General features: G+C 44.6%; 1 protein-coding gene across 1 annotated transcript in view; it reads right to left on the reverse strand.

The window, feature by feature from the left end:
• Nucleotides 1-22,725, reverse strand: part of LOC124593983 — a gene marked incomplete at its 3' end in the record, with an annotated part of 89,522 nt that overhangs the window by 28,663 nt on the left and 38,134 nt on the right. Inside the window, exon 3 of the mRNA XM_047132338.1 lies at nt 12,610-12,863. Coding sequence (XP_046988294.1) covers nt 12,610-12,863 — 254 coding nt within the window. The remainder of the gene's footprint in view (nt 1-12,609; nt 12,864-22,725) is intronic.

Consider the following 22,725-nt stretch of genomic DNA (forward strand, 5'->3'; position numbering starts at 1 on the left):
AAGTATACTTTTACGTTTAAGGGTTAAGGGAATAAGACAAGTATGACTTCATTCAGTAATTACACCAAGTTTCTGGATCTACTCCTCATCAAAATTCTGGATATACAATGACGATTGCACAATCCCCTCCGAGGTTTTGGGAGAAATACGTCGTCTTTCTTCCACTGATTTCCGTTTAAGCTTGCTGAGCATTTCTTTTGCACTTTCGAATGAGCAGTAGCGACCTGTTACGATCCTTAGCTGCCAACCCTTAACCCAAAACACGTTCAGCACGTCTGTACTACTATCACTGCATTCTTTTATCACTTATCTCAATTTTTAACTTTTGTTAGTTTTGGGACCATCGCGTTTTATTTAATTTTGTTGTGGAACATTGACTTCTTTTTACTGATTAGTCCGTCACCTCTAAGAACACGATTGTTTGTAGATGATGAGTGAAAATTACTGAAAAACAGCTTAAGCTGTAAATTATATAGGGGAATTATAGTCTTGAAACTTCGCTATTCCTTCCACCAATCTTCCGGCCCCTCCTGCCGAAGGTTGGAGTCCTCCCTCGGGCATGGGTGTGTGTGTTGTTCTTAGCATAAGTTAGTTTAAGTAGGATGTAAATCTAGGGACCGATGACCTAATCAGTTTGGTCCCTTAGGAATTCACACACATTTGAACCTTTCCGCCAATCTTCTTCGAAAGAGTTCCACATTGATGGCCTTCAGTGATAATTGGTTCGTGAATATAATATTTAATTTTAAGATGGCTGAAATGTTTTTTCGTGGTAAATGACTACGTACAGTCCATTAATGACGAACGAGACATTGACTTTAAATACACTAGTTCACGCGCTAACAGATACTATCAGACAAACTAGGAATTTATATTTTTGGCTGAGAAACATTATTCCAGGAACTAATTAAAAATAGCTGAAATCCCTCAGTTTCGATCAAGGTTTTCGAAGGTTTTCTTCAGCCTGAAACAAATGTCGGAACTGGTAATGCCTTCCTATACATTCCCAACTATGTAACCCCTTCGTATCAATCTTAAGAGGGCCTGGTATGTGGCTGAAAAAAATCTGACCTTATTAATGGGTGGATATCTCAAATAGCCGACGCTGTCTTTGTACAGGGAATCAAAAATGTAAAAATCTAGTTTTCGCTCGGTACGAAGAAAATCAATTGCAAAATTCGTCTTGATTCTCTTCCAGGTGGTCCACATTTTTGTACATTAAATATATATCGAGAAAAAATAACAATATGGTGTAATTTTACGTTTGGTCGTTTCCCTCATTTAGAGAATAACTTGATTCGGTAATCATTATTAAACTCTGCACGCTTTCTTCGTCTCTCAGCACCCCGATGTTGTGAGTAAATTTACATAACTCTATCGTCCTCACAAATGCATACGTAAGCTTTTACGAAGTTAATAAGCACGGGTTCTTATTGAAAAAAAAAACTGAATGCAAAGAAAATTTATCTCTTTTATGCAAGCAGTGAGTACGAAGCACACGCAATCAAGGAACTCTAACGACGGAGAATTGTTTTAAAGGCATAACTCGTCGTCGCCTCCTCTTTCGATCCTCCGAAACTTTACCACAGAGATATGTCACGTGTCCTGACGGCAAGTAATGCAAGCAAACTCGACAGAGCTCCAATCGGAAGCTTCCAGTTAATTTCTCCGACATGGCCTCTCACCTGCTGGCCAGATCGCGTGCTGCGCCGATGACAGTTACAATAGGTAGGCTGATATAGGGGCCGGGGACTCCCCAACGAGCCGCAGCAGTAAGCTGTTCCAAGAACTCTATTGCATAGTTTACTGGACTCTTGAATGGCGCTGTTAGGACACTAGATGCTATTCAGGAGGAGTAGGGATAAAATTTAAGTGCAATCATCACCGTTTAGGTTCCCTGTGGTGTAAGTAAATCATTTCACGGGAACGTCTTGATGGTCTCTTAAATGCGTCACGTCCGCTTCCTTCCCCGCTGTTATCTAGGAGGGCAGGTGGCCCATCTTGAACGACCTCAGCATAGACAAGAAGTTTTACGTCTGATCGTATTTTTCTTATTTACATCACCAACGATCCAATTCACCAATTTGACTTTTAATACCGTCTATCGTCGTCGTTGTGGAAATTAAACTTCTGGTACTGAGATAAACGGTAGATTCTTGTTTATATGCCGGTATTGTCAATTTTTAAAACATCTCGAGAATTCTTAGCTGCAGTAGGTGAATTAACGTGACTAATGCGTTCAATTATAGAGTTATCTAATGCTCAGAATCCATTAATGTGAGTTATTTCTAATGTGTAACTGTAGAAAATTTCACAGCGCTCCAACAGCACCCGGGTATGGTTCACATAGTCTTACAATATAATAACACTTGGTCTCGAGATAAGATTTATGTATAATAAATCCTGATAGACACGGAATTAAACATTTGGCACTTAGCAACTCAGCTGATCCAATAGCGTCGTAGCTTAAAATGAAACTTCCAAATAGAGACGCCAGCACGCAGTTAAGGATGTAAGAGCGCAACAAAGCTTTAGTATAGTTGCTCACATGTTGCATGGGCAAATTCTCTGAACATGGATGCAGTAAACACACTTTCTGTTCTCTTGCAACAACAGTCATAGCTAGAACAGTAATCAATTAACAACGGAATATCTTAAACTAGAACGGAGATACCAGAAACCTTAATCGACAGTAACGGTAGCCGGCCAGAGTGGCCGCGCGGTCCTAGGCGCTGCAGTCTGGAACAGCGCGACCTCTACGGTCACAGGTTCGAATCCTATGGATGTGTGTGATGTCCGTAGGTTAGTTAGGTTTAAGTAGTTCTAAGTTCTAGGGGACTGATGACCTCAGATGTTAAGTCCCATAGTGGTCAGAGTCATTTGAACCATTTCTTTGCTCAGAACCATTTGAACCATTTTTTGACAGTAACGGTATTCGAACTGAAAGAGTTACTTGCATTCTAAATTATTTACTGCAAATATGTGTGGCCGCAATCTGAAAACCAGTTAAATCTTCCATCCTAATAATGTTTCTTCAGTATATACCACAAGCGTAATCAACCATCTGCCCAAACTGCTCGTTTCTATACTACACTGATGTGCAAAACTTGAGGACGAAAGTAATTTACACATGACGTGCCAGTGCCAAGTAACAAAGCTCGACGAAACTAGAATCACACGTAGAAAGGGTTTCTTCAGTGCAGTGCAGTGCAGAAAGTAGATGAAAGAAATACGAAATGAGGCGAATAAAAATGATACTATAACTCAAAGACTATTATTACACTGAAGTCACCACAGTCTTTCATTGCTCACGAAACATTACAAAATCAAGCTCGACAGTGCTCGATGTGCCCTCATATGGCGACAGGTGGGAACACGTAATGCGGTAGCACGATGCCGAGCATGCACTGCTGTCCGTGACGATCACAGACCCTGTTAAGAAACATGTCCTGCCGTTTGTAGTGACCGGAGGACCATCGTAAATCCCTGTAACTTCAACATAATTATTGTCTCCGAGTAAGAGTGTCATTTGTTTTAGTTTCATTACGTATTTCTTTTAGTCAGTCTCTGAACTATACCGTACCACTTGTTTCTATGTATGGTCCAAGTTCCATCGAGCTATGTTACGTGGCAGCGACGCATCATGCGGAAGTTACTTTCGACCTATAGTTTTGCTCAAAAAATGGCTCAAATGGCTCTGAGCACTATGGGACTTAACTTCTGAGGTCATCAGTCCCCTAGAACTTAGAACTACTTAAACCTAACTAACCTAAGGACGTCACAAACATCCATGATATCCATGCCCGAGGCAGGATTCGAACCTGCGACCGGAGCGGTCGCGCGATTCCAGACTGTAGCGCCTAGAACCGCTCGGCCACACAGACCGGCTCTAGTTTTGCACATCAGTATAGTATTACCAGTTATTAAAACATAACGAGGTTTGTTAACTGCAGCAGGTGAAGTGAAGTCTTCAGTTACAGAGTTGCCTAGTACTGAACAACAGAGGAGAAAGACGGCATCACTGCCACATGCCCTCTTACTCAGCGGATGTACCAGTTACGTGAGCAGTACGTGGACACACTGTAAGCTTCTGTAGCGAATTATCAACTATTGAACATATCTAGTGCCAACTGCAAACATAGCACCGCCAGATCGTTTGGCTTTAGCAAACATAAGCCTTCTCTCTCTTACAGCGACTCGGATCCGGTCCCCCAGCTGACCCACTGGACCACTGGGCCGTGGAGAAATGTCCGTGTAGCCTCCTAGCGGAGACATAAACCAATATTTGGCAAGGACCCGGCGTGGCTCCTCGCAGCGGTACGCTCCGACTCCTTCCCACGACGCGTGTGACCCACGCGTGGGCAACCGCCCCGTAAACAGGACACCGGCGCGGCTGGCGGCTGGCAGGTGGCATAGGCAGCGCCGCTGGCAACGTTAGGCGTTCCCTCTCAACGACGGGGCCTCACGTCAGCTCGGTACACACCCGACGGCGGGCGGCTGCCTCTATGGCTCAGCACAACTCGGTCGTCTTTCCGCGTATGTCTAAAATTCATGACATTCGCCTTGAATCAACTCACTTACGTCAAAATACGACGTAAACTGGTAAGAATGATTATAACAAGATTCCATATCAATGACCACGAGTTTCAATAATATACGAGGGTTGGCCAGAAAGTAAGTTCGGATCGGTCGCGAAATGGAAACCACTGGGAAAATTCGTTAAAGTTTTGCACAGATGTGTTGGGCAGTGTCTCTAGTGTGCCCGTGGATCGCTCTACATCTACATTTATACTCCGCAAGCCACCCAATGGTGTGTGGCGGAGGGCACTCTACGTGCCACTGTCATTACCTCCCTTTCCTGTTCCAGTCGCGTATGGTTCGCGGGAAGAACGACTGTCTGAAAACCTCCGTACGCGCTCTAATCTCTCTAATTTTACATTCGTGATCTCCTCGGGAGGTATAAGTAGGGGGAAGCAATATATTCGATACCTCATCCAGAAACGCACCCTCTCGAAACCTGGCGAGCAATCTACACCGCGATGCAGAGCGCCTCTCTTGCAGAATCTGCCACTTGAGTTTATTAAACATCTCCGTAACGCTATCACGGTTACCAAATAACCCTGTGACGAAACGCGCCGCTCTTCTTTGGACCTTCTCTACCTCCTCCGTCAAACCGATCTGGTACGGATCCCACACTGATGAGCAATACTCAAGTATAGGTCGAACGAGTGTTTTGTAAGCCACCTCCTTTGTTGATGGACTACATTTTCTAAGCACTCTCCCAATGAATCTCAACCTGGTACCCGCCTTACCAACAATTAATTTTATATGATCATTCCACTTCAAATCGTTCCGCACGCATACTCCCAGATATTTTACAGAAGTAACTGCTACCAGTGTTTGTTCCGCTATCATATAATCATACAATAAAGGATCCTTCTTTCTATGTATTCGCAATACATTACATTTGTCTATGTTGAGGGACAGTTGGCACTCCCTGCAACAAGTGCCTATCCGCTGCAGATCTACCTTCATTTCGCTACAATTTTCTAATGCTGCAGCTTCTCTGTATACTACAGCATCATCCGCGAAAAGCCGCATGGAACTTCCGACACTATCTACTAGGTCATTTATATATATTGTGAAAAGCAATGGTCCCATAACACTCCCCTGTGGCACGCCAGAGGTTACTTTAACGTCTGTAGACGTCTCTCCATTGATAACAACATGCTGTGTTCTGTTTGCTAAAAATTCTTCAATCCAGCCACACAGCTGGTCTGATATTCCGTAGGCTCTTACTTTGTTTATCAGGCGACAGTGCGGAACTGTATCGAACGCCTTCCGGAAGTCAAGAAAAATAGCATGTACCTGGGAGCCTGTATCTAATATTTTCTGGGTCTCATGAACAAATAAAGCGAGTTGGGTCTCACACGATCGCTGTTTCCGGAATCCATGTTGATTCCTACATAGTAGATTCTGGGTTTCCAAAAACGACATGATACTCGAGCAAAAAACATGTTCTAAAATTCTACAACAGATCGACGTCAGAGATATAGGTCTATAGTTTTGCGCATCTGCTCGACGACTCTTCTTGAAGACTGGGACTACCTGTACTCTTTTCCAATCATTTGGAACCCTCCGTTCCTCTAGAGACTTGCGGTACACGGCTGTTAGAAGGGGGGCGAGTTCTTTCGCGTACTCTGTGTAGAATCGAATTGGTATCCCGTCAGGTCCAGTGGACTTTCCTCTATTGAGTGAATCCAGTTGCTTTTCTATTCCTTGGACACTTATTTCGATGTCAGCCATTTTTTCGTTTGTGCGAGGATTTAGAGAAGGAACTGCAGTGCAGTCTTCCTCCGTGAAACAGCTTTGGAAAAAGGTGTTTAGTATTTCAGCTTTACGCGTGTCATCCTCTGTTTCAATGCCATCATCATCCCGGAGTGTCTGGATATGCTGTCTCGAGCCACTTACTGATTTAGCGTAAGACCAGAACTTCCTAGGATTTTCTGTCAAGTCGGTACATAGAATTTTACTTTCGAATTCACTGAACGCTTCACGCATAGCCCTCCTTACGCTAACTTTGACATCGTTTAGCTTCTGTTTGTCTGAGAGGTTTTGGCTGCGTTTAAACTTGGAGTGAAGCTCTCTTTGCTTTCGCAGTAGTTTCCTAACTTTGTTGTTGTACCACGGTGGGTTTTTCCCGTCCCTCACAGTTTTACTCGGCACGTACCTGTCTAAAACGCATTTTACGATTGCCTTGAACTTTTTCCATAAACGCTCAACATTGTCAGTGTCGGAACAGAAATTTTCGTTTTGATCTGTTAGGTAGTCTGAAATCTGCCTTCTATTACTCTTGCTAAACAGATAAACCTTCCTCCCTTTTTTTATATTCCTATTAACTTCCATATTCAGGGATGCTGCAACGGCCTTATGATCACTGATTCCCTGTTCTGTACATACAGAATCGAAAAGTTCGGGTCTGTTTGTTATCAGTAGGTCCAAGATGGTATCTCCACGAGTCGGTTCTCTGTTTAATTGCTCGAGGTAATTTTCGGATAGTGCACTCAGTATAATGTCACTCGATGCTCTGTCCCTAACATCCGTCCTAAACATCTGAGTGTCCCAGTCTATATCTGGTAAATTGAAATCTCCACCTAAGACTATAACATGCTGAAAAAATTTATATGAAATGTATTCCAAATTTTCTCTCAGTTGTTCTGCCACTAACGCTGCTGAGTCGGGAGATCGGTAAAAGGAGCCAATTATTAACCTAGTTCGGTTGTTGAGTGTAACCTCCACCCATAATAATTCACAGGAACTATCCACTTCTACTTCACTACAGGATAAACTACTACTAACAGCGACGAACACTCCACCACCGGTTGCATGCAATCTATCCTTTCTAAACACCGTCTGTACCTTTGTAAAAATTTCGGCAGAATTTATTTCTGGCTTAAGCCAGCTTTCTGTACCTATAACGATTTCAGCTTCGGTGCTTTCTATCAGCGCTTGAAGTTCTGGTACTTTACCAACGCAGCTTCAACAGTTGACAATTACAATACCGATTGCTGCTTGGTCCCCGCATGTCCTGACTTTGCCCCGCACCCGTTGAGGCTGTTGCCCTTTCTGTACTTGCCCAAGGCCATCTAACCTAAAAAACCGCCCAGACCACGCCACACAACCCCTGCTCTTTTCAGTTTTGAGTGAACAGTTAGCACGTAAAGGTGCGAACGGAATAATATGAGGGCCCGGTTAGAGATTTCGCCTGCGTCATGCAGTCCACATAACACAACTGTCGAGCAGTTCCTTCTTCATGCCAGTTCTGGGCCGCACGCTGCAGGGACAACGAAGACGCTCTTGCAGCGCTTGCGATGAGAAGTGTTCAATCATCCACAATACAGTCCGTAAGTGGCTCCCCCTGAGTCTCATCTCTGCTCACAAGAACCGCTAGCTGTGAAGATATAATTTTTCCATAGACAACGAACTGCAGACCAGTGCAGATAACTGGCCGAAAGCACAGGCGGCTGCTTTCTATGACGAGGATATTGGAAAGTTGATACAAGACTACGACAAAACTCGAAGTTGGAGCGGCGACTATGTAGAGAAGTAGGTGAAAGGTGTACCTAACTGTTGCAAATAAAAGTTTCTAGTTTTCACTATGGTTTCCATTTCACGACCTAACGGAACTTACTTTCTGGACAACCCTCGTATAAATCAAATCAAATGAAAAATAAAGTACTTTTTTATCTCTACGAATTCATCAGTGTTATGAATGTACGTAATTTCTTTTCATATAACGATAAGACATTACGCATTTCTGCATCAAACTTTAATTTATTTTCATTCAACCATAATTAAAAATGAAACGCATGTCGTTTTTATTTAAAAAATGGTTCAGTCCTTGTTAGTTAACATTTATACTTGTTAATACACACGGGAAATCAATAAAAGTAAAATAGGCGTTACTAAAGCTGCTATGCACTAAGCTAACGACGATTATGCCAATATTTTACAAATGTTTTGTGCTTAACAGCGCTCTGAAATATGTAGGCGCTGACTTCCAAATACTGTGACTATGGAGAAAATCTAAGACGGACAGTCCTTGTTTGACGCAAACAGGAATGAAAATAAAGTCTCGATTCCTGGAATCAAATCTAGACCCCAATGTTCTTGTCTACACACCAAACTGAGTACCAAAACACTGAGAAGCACGGTTTGAGAAAAATTTTTAATCATCAGTCTTCTGACTGCTTTCATGCTGCACGCCACGAATTCCTTTCTTGTATCAACCTCTTTGTCTCAGAATAGCACTTGCACCCTACGCCCTTAATTATTTCTTGAATGTATTCCAGTCTTTATCTTCCTCTACAGTTTTTACCCTCTAAAGTTACTCCAGTATCATGAAAGTTATTCCCTGGTGCCTTAACCCATGTCGTGAAATCTCATCGCTTTTCACATGTTCCTTTCTTCACTGATTCTCTGGTGAACCACCTCCTTTCTTATCAGTCCACGTAATTTTCAACATGACCCTATAGCACCACGTCTCAAATGCTTCGATTCTCTTCTCTTCCGGTTTTCCCACGCTCCATGATTCACGTCCATACAGTGCTGCGCTCCAAATGCACGTATCAGAAATTCGTGCCTCAGATTGAGGAAGTAGCTTAATACCAGCAGATTTGACATGGCTAACCGTGAACTATTTGCCTGCCAAAACTCAAACTCATTCGAACATACGTCGGAAGGCCCACTGGCATCGACCGATCGCCGTGTCATCCTCAGCCGTTGGGATAGGAAATGGCATACGGCCAGCACACCGCTCTCCCGACCGTTGCCAGATTTCGTGACCGGAGCCGCTACTTCTCAGTCAGATAGCTCCTCAATCGGCCTCACAGGGGATGAGTGCGGTTCGCTTACCGTTAGCACTCCGCACACCCGGACGGTCGCCCATCAGGGTACTAGCCAAGCCGGAGAGCGCTTAACTTTGGTCACCTGACGAGAACCGGTGTTACCACTGTGGCGAGGGCGTAGGCACTATTTACTTTTGCTAGTTTTTTTTATGTCCTCATTCCTCCGTTCGTGATGTGTTATTTTATGGCCGATGTAGTAGATGTCCCCAATTTCGGTGTCCAGTTTACCGCTAATTTCATTTCTGTTAGTCCTCATTATCTTCGTCTTTCTTCTGTTTGCTCTCGGTCCATATTCTGTACTAATTAAACTATTCATTCCACTCATCATATTCTGTAATTCTTCTTCGCTGTCACTCAGGATAGTCATTTCTTTTTAGAAATTTGTGGTAAGGTACTATGGGACCAGACTGCTGAGGTCATCGGTCCCTAGGCTTACATACTAACTTGAACTAACTTATGCTGAGGACAACAAACACACCCATGCCCGAGGGAGGACTCGAGCCTCCGAAGGGGGGAGCCGCGCGATCCGTGACAAGGAGTCCAAGACCGCGCGCCCACCCTGCATGGCCAGGATTGTCATATCTCAGCTAATCTTGTCATTGAAATCCTTTCTCTCAGAATTTTAATTCCGCTCTTCAGTCTTACTTTATTTCCTTCAATGCCTTTTCGATGCTTAGATTGAAAAGTAGGAGTGAACGATAGCACCCTTATCTTTCATCTTTCCCTTGGTTTTCCAGTCTTACAGTTCCTCTTGGTTTTTGTAGGTATAACATATTATTATCCATCTTTCCGTAAACTTTTCTCCTACATTTCTCAGAATTTGTCATTTTCAGCATTTTACATTTTTACCTCCTTTTTTCCCGTCGACAAATCTTATTGAAGGTGTCTTGATTTTTCGATAAATGTTGCTTCCGTTGTCGATTGCAACGTCACAGTTGTGTTCCCAGTGCCTTTATCCTCCTGAAAGCCAAGAGGGGAGTCTTGTAGTGTCGTCCAGCCATAGCCGTCCTAATACGACCACATGCACCACGGGCAGACTCGTCAAATATGGGCCCCCTACACCCGCCCCCTCCCTCCCCCCTTCCCAGCCGCTCCTCTAAAGCTACATTCTGCATTTTTTACTTAGGAGTTTTAGTAAATTTTGTAATTTTTAAGTAGGTTTAATCAAAATTAAGTACAGCAAAACAAACTGTCCTCTAAGTTTTGACACGAGAAATCATGGATTAAACATTTAGCACGGTGATTACTGAAGATAAGACTTTCGATGCTGTACCATATCTCAGGGTTTCATTCGCGCTAGAGTAACAACAGGTTGTCCAGTACATAAGTAAAGCTTACTGCCAATGATCTTGCGACTTCAGATGGTTGAGCAATGCAGCCAATGAAAGAGGATACGTCTGCTTACAAGAGGCTTCAACTTAGACTAGCGCAGCATCTAACAACTGCCGTAAACCTTTTAATCAGCCACAGAAGGATTATTATTGACTTTTTTTCTTTATACAGCAGTTTGTACCAAACGAATTTGGGTACAGCAAAGGTACTGGCATTAGAGGAAATTGCACAACCCCTCCATGTGTATTGCTTACTTTGTCCACTCTCGCAGAAATATGCAAAATTCGTCAACCTGTGGTCTGACTTTGAGATCCTGCAGTTCTGCAGCAAAGTAGCAGCAAGAACTCATTTGTTCAGTGTTCCGTTCTCAGGTGCTGTTTTAGCCAAGCGCACTGTTGTCACTTAATCCATGTCAGCGATAGACTTCTGTTCAGTTGTAGTCATTTCTGTTTGATGCTTCTTGGACGAAATGCCACTGTAGAAATGATACTGTGACGAAAGCGGGCGTCTGTAGTAGCGGGCCGAGGGAAGGGTTCTGCTCGTGGCCAGCAGATAGCAACGTGACGGGTAGGAGAACTCACGTATCTCCCCGGTTAGTTCTGAAACCGTCTTTCTTTGCTGGTTTTCCGGTGGGTGGAGAAGGAGGGGGAGGGAGGGGGGCGCCTCGCCACTCCCTGCTTCCGACTTTTAACAGAATATAAAACAATTGTCTCTCTCAGTTACTTGTCATTTTTTCTCACAGCGTGTTTCGAGACTTACACCCTCAGCTTCAGATGTATGAGTGAGTTAAGTTACATTTGGTTGGCTGTATGTAGCCAGTTTTCTAGTTCTAATTTTATTTTGCTACAAATAAGGTATAATCAGCATTTGTTAACGCAATATGGCACAACTGTTACAAATTTTAAACAATAATAAAGCTACTTACAATATCTTCCAGCAAGAAGAACCATGAGGTTCGTCATAAATATACATTTTCATAAGTAGGTAGACTTCAGCGGCCGGAGACATGATGATTCAAATTCTCCTTGGTGCTGGTCCACGTCGTTACATAAAATACTTTAAAAATAAACTGCAAAACCGATATTTGGACCGTATTACGACGGCCTTCCTGAGGGTAAGGCTCTTGCCCTGGGGAAGACATTTATATTACAGTCGAAATGTTGGTTTAAGAGTTTATAATTAAATCATTTTATACGATGAAGAGGTAGAACATCCAGAAGAATTTTTATCATCGTACATTTTCATCATTAGATGCCACACAAACATGGAACGACGATATAAACAGTCCAGAGATTGTACAGATGCAGAAATTTCTGCTAGAAGGCATTGTAGGCCACATAAAATTTTGTAATTTTAGCGCAATATCACGTTAAGAAGTGCTGATTTCACCTTATGCGCAGCGAAATAAAATTCAAAACAGACAACTGGCTACATACAGCAAGCAAAACTGTAATGTAAATCACTGATCCAATTTGTAATATTAGTAATTTTCGCCTCACAAACATTAATATACGCTCAATAGTAAACGCCTGATGGCCTAAAGTTATCGAACAATTGTAAAGTAAAAGAAATGAACCATCACATAGCAGCGACAGAATCTATTATTCTTTATCTTCCCCGAGGTCCGCTTGAACCAGTTTTTCCATTCGTCTGTAAAGAAGACGGTGTAAGCCCTCGAAACGCGTCGTGGGAGAAAATAAAAACTGCCTAACGCAGATAATTGTTTTAAATTATATTTTATGTAATAAACAAGCCCAGTTTACAAACCACAGTCCAACACTAGTTAGGTAAGGTTGTAAAAGGCTACTGAGAAAAACGTGAGTGTGGAAACACTATTGAATTTTAACCTGTCACGACGTTTAGTGAAGACCTGCTGATGCAGGAGGTTTTGTTAACCGGTTTGCTGGAGTCGCAGCCGCAGCTGCAGCTGTGCGGCGGTGAATTACGAGTGATTTCGTAACCCCGGCGACGGAGGTAATGTCGGCCGCCCCAGACAGGGGGCCGCCACGGCGCGGTGCGAGGCGGGCCACGCGGCTGCGCTTTGGGCAGGCGGGTCTGGAGCTGGAGCTGGAGCCGGAGCCGGAGGTGTCGCCGGCGGACGCGGCTGCGGGCTCAGCTCCGCTCCTGCGTCATTAACATTCCCGGCCGACGTAACGGGTCCCTGACCGCGAGCCACACTGACCCAGCAAGGACGCGCGGCGCGGACCGACTCCCCTCGCCGAGGCGGCCGGGCTTCTCGCTTCCTGCTGCGACCGGCTGCCGCCGCCGATAGCGGGAAACGCCGCGCCGGTTTACGCTGACAGGACAAAAGTCCGCCGTGCCGTGTCACCGCCGCTGTTCCATACAAGGCAGCGCCACACACCGCCGGCAGTTACGCTGCGCGACCACTAGCGCTTGACAGAAGCAGTTGCAAACCCGTACCAGCTACTCCGGCGTCAGGATTTAAGGCGGGAGTAAATAGACGTGTAACCGATACGGTTCGTTAGCTATTATTGAACTGAGCTTTTATCAATGCAGACGCCGCTTCGACCACTACACTGCTCGACAAGGAAAGCTAAGCCCCCGGAAAGGAAGAGGAGACGAAATGAAATTTCACGGATTGAGAAGACATGTGATGTTATTGCAGTGAAACAACAAGTATGACGTTGCACCCCCTCTAGCCTTGGTGCACGCACTGATTTGTTTGGTATGTTGTTGTTGTTGTTGTTGTTGTGGTCTTCAGTCCTGAGACTGATTTGATGCAGCTCTCCATGCTACTCTATCCTGTGCAAGCTTCTTCATCTCCCAGTACCTACTGCAACCTACATCCTTCTGAATCTGTGTATTCATCTCTTGGTCTCCCTCTACGATTTTTACTCTCCACTCTGCTCTCCAATATTAAGCTGGTGATCCCTTGATGCCTCAGAACATGTCCTACTAACCGATCCCTTCTTATAGTCAAGTTGTGCCACAAACTTCTGTTCCCCCCAATCCTATTCAATATCTCCTCATTAGTTATATGATCTACCTAGCTAATCTTCAGGATTTTTCTGTAGCACCACATTTCGAAAGCTTCTTTTCTCTTCTTGTCCAAACTATTTATCGTCCATGTTTCACTTCCATACATGGCTACACTCCACACAAATACTTTCAGAAACGACTTCCTTACACTTAAATCTATGCTCGATGTTAACAAATTTCTCTTCTTCAGAAACGATTTCCTTGCCATTACCAGTCTACATTTTATATCCTCTCTACTTCGACCATAAACAGTTATTTTGTTCCCCAAATAGCAAAACTCCTTTACTACTTTAAGCGTCTCATTTCCTAATCCAATTCCTGCAGCATCACCCGATTTAATTCGACTACATTCCATTATCCTCGTTTTGCTTTTGTTCATGTTCATCTCATATCCTCCTTTCAAGGCACTGTCCATTCCGTTCAGCTGCTCTTCCGAGTCCTTTGCTGTCTCTGACAGAATTACAATGTCATCGGCGAACCTCAAAGTTTTTACTTCTTCACCGTGGATTTTAATACCTACTCCGAACTTTTATTTTGTTTCCTTTACTGCTTGCTCAATATACAGATCGAGTAATATCGGGGAGAGGCTATAACCCTGTCTCACTCCCTTCCCAACCAGTGCTTCCCTTTCATGCCCCTCGACTCTTATAGCTGCCATCTGGTTTCTGTACAATTGTAAATAGCCTTTCGCTCCCTTTTACCCCTGCCACCTTCAGAATTTGAACACTGTCAAAAGAATTTTAACATTGTCAGAAGATTTCTCTAAGTCTACAAATGCTAGAAATAAGGGTGTCATAAAGCAGCTACACTGATCAGCCAGAATACGATGACCGACTACCTTGTAGTCAGTATGTCCACATTTGGTATGGATAACAGTGTCTTGGCATGGAAGCTATGAGACCTTGGTAGGTCACTGAGGGTAGTTGGCATCACATCTGCACACACAAGTCACCTGATTCCCGTAAATTCCGGGAAAGGGGGTGATTCATTGGAATTTGGCACTGTGTTTCTTGAACCACTCCATCACTTCTGGCCTCGTGACATGGCGCATTATCTTGTTGAAAAATGCCACTGCCGTCTGGAACATGGTTGGCGTGAAGGGATGTACGTAGTAGGCAACCAACTTACGATGCTCCTTGGCCGTCGTAGTGGCTTGCACAAGATCCACTGGACCCATGGATGCCCACATGAAATTTTCCCAGTGCATAACAGAGCCACCGCCAGCTTGTCTGCACCCCGCAGTACAGGTGTCAATGAGCTGTTCCCCTGGAAGACAAACGATTCGCGCAATCCCATCGGCATGATGAAGAAGGTATCGGGCTTCGTCAGACCATGGAACGCTCTGTCACTGCGCCAAAGTAAATTGCCGAAGGTCACGTGCCCATTTCAGTCGTAGACAGTGTTAAACAGAGGCAACCAGTGATACAAACGATATGTAAAATTTTTTTGTGTTGTAGATATTGTAAATAAGTGCGTAATTTTTTGTCATTTATTGAGTATTTGGAGTGTTCAAGTTTCCCTCAACCACATCATACAGGCTACAGCCGCAACACATCTTAATTCCGTCCTGGCTCGGCGATTGACTGGAAGTCAGAAATGCAGCCGCTTGTGTTGTGGGACGATAGTTTCCTTGGCCGGCTGCTGGTAGTCTCCGAGTAATGATGCGGTATGACACAGAATGTCGCAGGGACTCCATTGTATTGTATTGTATGTTAACTGGGGACCTAGAAACGACGTAGAGGCTCCATCCCTGCAGCAGCCGCAGTGGTCCACAACCCCACGACGACTACCGCAGTCCACTTCACCCCTCCGCCGCCCCACACCGAACCCAGGGTTATTGTGCGGTTCGGCCCCCGGTGGACCCCCCAGGGAACGTCTCACCCCAGACGAGTGTAACCCCTATGTTTGCATGGTAGAGTAATGGTGGTGTACGCGTACGTGGAGAACTTGTTTGCTCAGCAATCGCCGACATAGTATAACTGAGGCGGAATAAGGGGAACCAGCCCGCATTCGCCGAGGCAGTTGGAAAACCGCCTAAAAACCATCCACAGACTGGCCGGTTCACCGGACCTCGACACAAATCCGCCGGGCGGATTCGTCCCGGGGACCAGGCGCTCCTTCCCGTCCGGAAAGCCGTGCGTTAGACATCACGGCCAAACGGGCGGGCCAGGGACTCCATTACTTGCTGTGCGATGGCAGACGGGTATATGAACGGGTGACGATGTGCGTGGTGAAGAATGCGACCATCCTCCGTTGTGGTGGTCAGACGAAGACGACTGGGACCTTGGCGACGTGTATGCCTGCCCCCACGTTCCCATACAGTCCAGTGACTGGCCGCGATCGCATGTGAATGCCCCACAAACCTGGATACTGCACGGTTGAGCCATCGGGACAAATGGAGACCCTTTCAAACTCTGTCAGGTGCTGATACCGCTCACACTAATAGGCGGTATTTCCGTGCCCTTACAGTGACCACTCAACATCTGCTGCTGTTCAAGGAAGAACACTAAACACGGACAACAATAACGCACTCTGGTGGTCGTTCTACCTGCCACAGAGAATTGCAATTCTAGTCATTTACATACCCACCGATGCTACGTACGTGTACAGTGTTGCAGTGACATCAGGCCGTGTCTTCTGGGTGGTTTACATTCTTTTTTTTTTTTTCTTGTAAGGTTGTGTATGTTCCTCAGGATCTCAGGGAACATCTCAATTGTTCATGAACAAGTAGGTATAATTGATCCAACATGCTGTCGCAAAGCACTTGTTTCATTCATGTGAAAGAGAAATATGAGATTTATCCCGAGTAGCAGAAACAGCTGATAACGTACGAACTGTCTGGTATGATAACATTGCATTGAGAGTGTCCTATCATGCGACTCACGCATAACCACCGAGAAAGTAGCAGAGTTCCAAGTATCACTGATCTCCACGGTGAATTTCGATTATGATGGTTCATTGTCACCAACCGACACCTTACGACAGGTAGCTTTGACTGAACGGTCCTGTTTTCTACTTTGAAGATCAGAACGATATCAGCATATTCAGTGAGGACGCTGCATGAGTGGTAACCCATTTTCATCATCATAAATTTTCTTATTCCTTTCTTCTTCCTGATTTCTTTCCTCTCTTTTTCTGGATAGAAAGATTCAGTGAGTCAGTGGTTGTCACATTCAGGTTATTGGTTATTTATGTTTCGTCGAACACAATCGTGTATTTCTTTAAGTTGTTGATGCTATCCAGTTCTACATACATTAGTGTTCTGGAACACATGATATTTGAGACAAGATACAAAATGTTCAAATGGCTCTAAGCACCATGGGACTTAACATCTGAGGTTATCAGTCCCCTAGAATTAGAACTATTTAAACCTAACTAACCTAAGGGCATCACACACATCCAGGCCTGAGGCAGGACTCTAACCTGCGACCGTAAAAACAGCGCGGTTCCGGACTTGAAGCGCCTAGAACCGCTCGACACAGTGGTCGGCATTCAAGATACAATAACGCCTAAAGACTGACACAGTGTCTGTCAGATGTGATACCCAGTACTGAGGTCATAACTTCTGTTTAGTCAGGCATCAAACCAGTGAGAAGGCTTATGATTCAAAGAAACAAATAAAAATTTTAAAAAATGGCGCGAATATCCGCGCTGAGTACACAGTATCAAAGAAACTGGTTACAACTAGTAGAAATAACGTGCCATGGAGCCCATGAAAATTAATTGCAGCTGTTGGCTCGCATTCGGGAGGACGACAGTTCAAACCGCGTCCGGCCATCCTGATTTAGGTTTACCGTCATTTCCCTAAATCGCTTCACGCAAATGGCGAGATGATTCCTTTGAAAGGACACGGCCGACTTCCTTCCCCATCCTTCCCTAATCCGATAAGACCGATGACATCGGTGTTTGGTCCCCCCCCCCCCGTATCAACCAACCAACAATTGTCGGCAATATGATGTCTCATATACGTTTCCTATTAGCATGTGGGATTTCATATGCAAATGGAGTACATTTGTATCAATGTGTGCAAGAGGTTTACTGAAGAATAAAAACAAAAATAATCTTGATTTGTACGTCTGTTATTTGTCACTGATGATGATCTTGTTGTTATTTTCTGTAGTGTTTCAGATTTTACTGAGTTTGAGCTGAAAGTGGAACACATCTAAAGTGAAATGCTTTAGGAGTCAACTAAAAATTCCCGTAAAGTAGGGCTAATTATCGAAAACGACAAAAAATGGGAAAACATAACTCGTTTTCTTACAGTTGGGCATATTATTACCACAGCAGCACCGCACGGAGCAACTATGTGTAAACCAGTTATTTTCTTCATCTGAAATTTGTAAATGTTTGTGAGCCGAGTGCCAGTTGCGGCAGTGAGACGGTGATAAGTCAGCTGTGTTAGCCTAATTGGCAGAAATGTATCAATGCACCGTTTAACACTCCAACTGACACAGCCAATTAAAGTGCAGAGAAGTCAAACACGAACAGAAGTAGTCAGGGGCTGATATGTATGGTTCACCTATCCGTTCCTCACTCTCCCACATATCGCTGCACTGACACCCTGGTGACTACACCCCTTGTTGATGTTACTGTATTCTAACAAACTGGCATATTCATTTTGTGCATTAGTAACATGTTGCAATGTCAAAGCTAAACTGTATGTTTTTGTTTGTGTTATCACGTATGCTATACATAGTGGCTATATTTCATCACATTCGACTCGTTATTGTTCGTGTTATGGTCACATCTGTAATGATTTCTCGCTTTATGGAGACCAGTGTAGCCTCTAACAATGATACTTTGTACTATGAGCTGGGAGAGTACACGCGAGGCTGTCAGTGCTGGAGACCTAACGGATCACATCTTATTTATGGGCGATACGTAACATCAGCCGTGTGTGAGGGAGGGGGAGGCGGTGACAGTGACATCTTTGTGGCCGCGCTCGGCGGGGCCCGCAGCACGGGGCGTAACTCAGCCTTACAATTACACTGTCGGCACGTCGGCGCCTCGTCCACGCTCTGATAGGAGACCCTCTGCCGCGACTATCCGGCGATAAATCTGGCCACCAGAGCTCGCTTATTACCGCGTCACGGCCCGCATAAATCAGCGGTGGCTCCCAGCTGGCCGGAACGCTACACGACCTGCGCAGTGCCACAACATTACGTTCCGATCCAACGTGGCGTGCCCCACTCCAGAGAATCTAGCCAGCTCACCTGATCGACGTCAGGTGCCTTAAGCCGTCGGCACACGGACCGTGCATCCGAACGTTGAGCGTTGAGCGTGCCGAGTTTCTGACGTCATAGCGTGGAATAGCACGTTCGGGAGTTTTTCCGAACGTGCAGAGCAATATCTGGCATGTCAGATATTCTGAGCGTGTGTCTGAGCGTTGACCAATGAGATGGGACAACGCCACATACGTCACACGCACGCGTCTCCTTTTAGTACAGAGTTGTGAGGCGCCATATTGGCATTCATCTCAAGCCTATATGTATATATCCTGTTTCTGAGCACCAGCAAATTGAGAATCACTGGGAAACCCGTTGTTAATTGTGTGATTCGTTCTAATAAAATAATGAGAAACATGACATTCGTGGCAAAAGAATTATTGTAACTTGCGTATTATGAGAGTATGCTATTTGAAGGCAGCGACACACTGAAGAGCCACGCAAACGCATTGTACTTGGTACAATTTGTTATAATTAAATTTCAATTAGTAACATAATTATCTACGATTAACGTTTTTAGCAAGGGTAATACAATATGGCTAAGTGCAGTGAACGAGTTGTTGGTGTAGCGTAATGAGTAGCGTCTCTTTCCACTAATCAGTATAGATTTGGTCGGTGGTTCGCGTCGTAGGACTTACAAATTTTTTTTCCTAACATTCGCGTTTTTATTAGGTTCTCATACTTTATTATTAGTTTAATATAAGTATATGTTATAATATTTGATGTTATGTAAATATACGCTCACCTTTCTTTGAGGGGTGACTTTGTTCGATTGGCTTAATCTACAGGACAGCTTGCGCTACTTCTATAAAGATATTTTGCTCCTTTTTCTTTTACGCTTCGTAATTCACATGTTGCAAAGATTCTGCTACTGGGTAGGAATAGTGATCAAGTAAGACTGACCTTGGGGTTTTACTAAAATGTGGGAATGATGAAATAACGTTTATCTTGTGCGGAGAAGTATTTCAAATTTGTACCGCATTGTTTGTAACGGAACTTTTATAAGCCTGTGTCCTTATCGATTGGACATGGTACTTTCCTTTTCGCGGACGATGAAGGAAATGTGCATTTTAATAGAGCCAACGTGGAAATTTTGCGTTCGCCCGTTGAGTAAACAGTGTGATTTACTAACTAGAAACATCCCTCAACTGCCGCCGGAGTGCGTTGCGATCGCGTATAGCACGTAGGGGCCCACGTACCGTATGCACAAGTCTCATCGTCCCTCAGCGTTCAGCAGCACGTTCAACTTGGCACGTTCAACGTTGACGTTCGACAGCACGGTCCGTGTTCCGACGGCTTAAGCTACAGTTACCACAGGATGTCTAAAACCAGTCCCATTTCACAAGCATCGTGCCATTTGCAGTAGACGCCAATGAGGTAGCGCAGAGTGAGAAGCATGCGACGGATTTAGAAAGTCCCGCATATCGAGGACCGTTTTACGCCGGAGCTCGTGGTTCGTGTTCGTGCGACAGTTCACTCTGCATGGACCTATTATGAAAGTTTTTACTTTCGGCAACGCCTCCAAGGGCTTGAGACACTCAGTGCTGCTGAGACTGCGGTGCGTGGCTGACACGTGTCGAGGCTACCGACGAGCCCAGTCTGGAAAGCATCGTCCAAACGACGCTGCGCTGCAAACTGGACCAGTGGACTGCGGAACAAATGTGGAAACCTGATTGCTACGTTAAGGTGTCTAACTTCTGGCTTCACTTCATATTTCAGTCACATTTCTTTCCTACACATAATAGTCCTGCTTCGGGACGAATGCTGGAGATGGTGGGTGTATTGTCATTTACAGTGATTTCTCTTTCCATTCACATCTTTCTCCAATTATTATTCATTCCTGGACACTCACACAAAAACACATCATTGCCTTGATTACTGTACAGCTGAAAACTGACACAGACCTAGAGATTCCGAACCGAAAAGCCTAAAGTATCCGTATTCGAAATTAATACACTTCCTTGTCTTTCCAACCAAACTGAAATTGTCCAAACCGAGACTGTGAAGACTTTGCTGTCGGGGAGTTCCAGGAAGACACTACAGGACGCATGGGGGGGGGGGGGGGCAACTAACTGCAGTTATAGCGGAATTAACTTGAAGGTTGTGCGCATTAGAAGCAGCACCACTTGTTGTAATTACTACTGGATATGGCTGTATATAGATATTGCGGGCAATCCTGTAATGCGTATCGTGGGTAGAGGAAACAAAGTTATCTAGATATATAAGATGTTCCAGTTTATTCCTGTCACGCTGTACTAGAACATGTTTTAGAACAGTAATTGTTTGCAACTTTACTCTGATGAAACCATACATCTAAGCAGATTTCAGGACGGGTGATGTTTTATTATCGTGCCCAAATCCATTAAGACGATTTTTGAGAACTTTTCTTTAACTAGTCGGCCTCACAAATGTGTAAGCGGAAGTGGACAGTTGAGCCAAAGCATAATGACCACTTGCTTAATAGCGTGTTGGCCCACCTGTGGAATGCGATATAGAAGTGATTCTGAGCGGCATGGAATCGATAAGACCTTAGTACGTTTCTGGAGGTACGTCGGATCAGATGTCTACGAACAGGTCACGCAATTCCTGTAAATTACGAGCTGATGTTTTATGGGCGCGGAGCTGACGCTCAATTAAGTCCCAGGCGTTTTCCACTGGAATTTTGATGAGGACTGGGTTCACAGCCTTAGTGAAATTTTGATTGAAATCTTTCCGCTTTAGACTGTTAAAATACGGGGTGATCCAAAAGTCCGCTAACATTCCAAAATGCACTAATTAATAGAACAGTGTCGGTAGAGAAGTAAACACTGACAAACATGCCTCAAATGTCATACGGTCTTATTGAAACCAAAAAAGAGTGCAAAAACTGGCCAACAGATGGCACTGGACAGCAACACACCACTGACGCCGCCTGAGAATCGTGTTTAAAATGGGCTGTACTGAGAGAGATATCCAGATGTGTCAGCAGTCGCGGCATGTTGCCTTTACCAGCTATACGATCCTATCGGCATAAGGTGATACGAAGGCGCAAGGGTTGTATGACGAGTGTTGATGTGAAGAAAATGATCTGAAAGTTCGAAGCCAAGGGAGGTTGGACGATCACCAGTAGTGCTACGGCTGCTCGGAGAGTTCAGAAAGAAACGGAGACTTTAGCTGGTTCATCTCTGCATGAGAAGTCAGCGTGCGTGAAGTCGCACGTCACAACGGCTTTCCAGGCACTACTTTTTGGAAAACACTAAATCGTACCCTCCAATTGCAGTGTGGGCACTTCAGAAACTGGGGAAAGATGATGATTGGTAGTCCAAAGTGTTGTGGACCGACGAAGCCCATTTCAGATTCCAAGGATCTGTCATCATCCACAACGGCAGAATTTGGGCTACCGAAAATCCTTAAGTTGTCGTATAAACCCCACTGCATGACGAGAAGGTCAAGGAGTGGTGTGGATTTACGGCATCAGTCGTAATCGGACCCACTTTCTTAGAGGAAACGGGGAGTGCAGCTTTTCAAACTGTCAGCGTGACGGGTGGGAGGTACGTCAATATGTTACAGGACCGTATCATACCTAGCCTGGTTGATAAACAGCTGCTGGGAGGTATGACTTTTACGCAGGATGGCGCCCTATCCCATATTGCTATATGTGTGAAAGATCTCTTGTGCACAACGTTTGGTGAGGATCGCGTGCTCAGCTGCCATTTTCTTCATGCTTGGCTTCCTGGATTCCCAGACCTCAATCCATGTGATCGTCTGTTGTGAGGTTACTT

This window comes from Schistocerca americana, chromosome 1 (assembly GCF_021461395.2).
Source record: "Schistocerca americana isolate TAMUIC-IGC-003095 chromosome 1, iqSchAmer2.1, whole genome shotgun sequence".
NCBI lineage: Eukaryota > Metazoa > Arthropoda > Insecta > Orthoptera > Acrididae > Schistocerca > Schistocerca americana.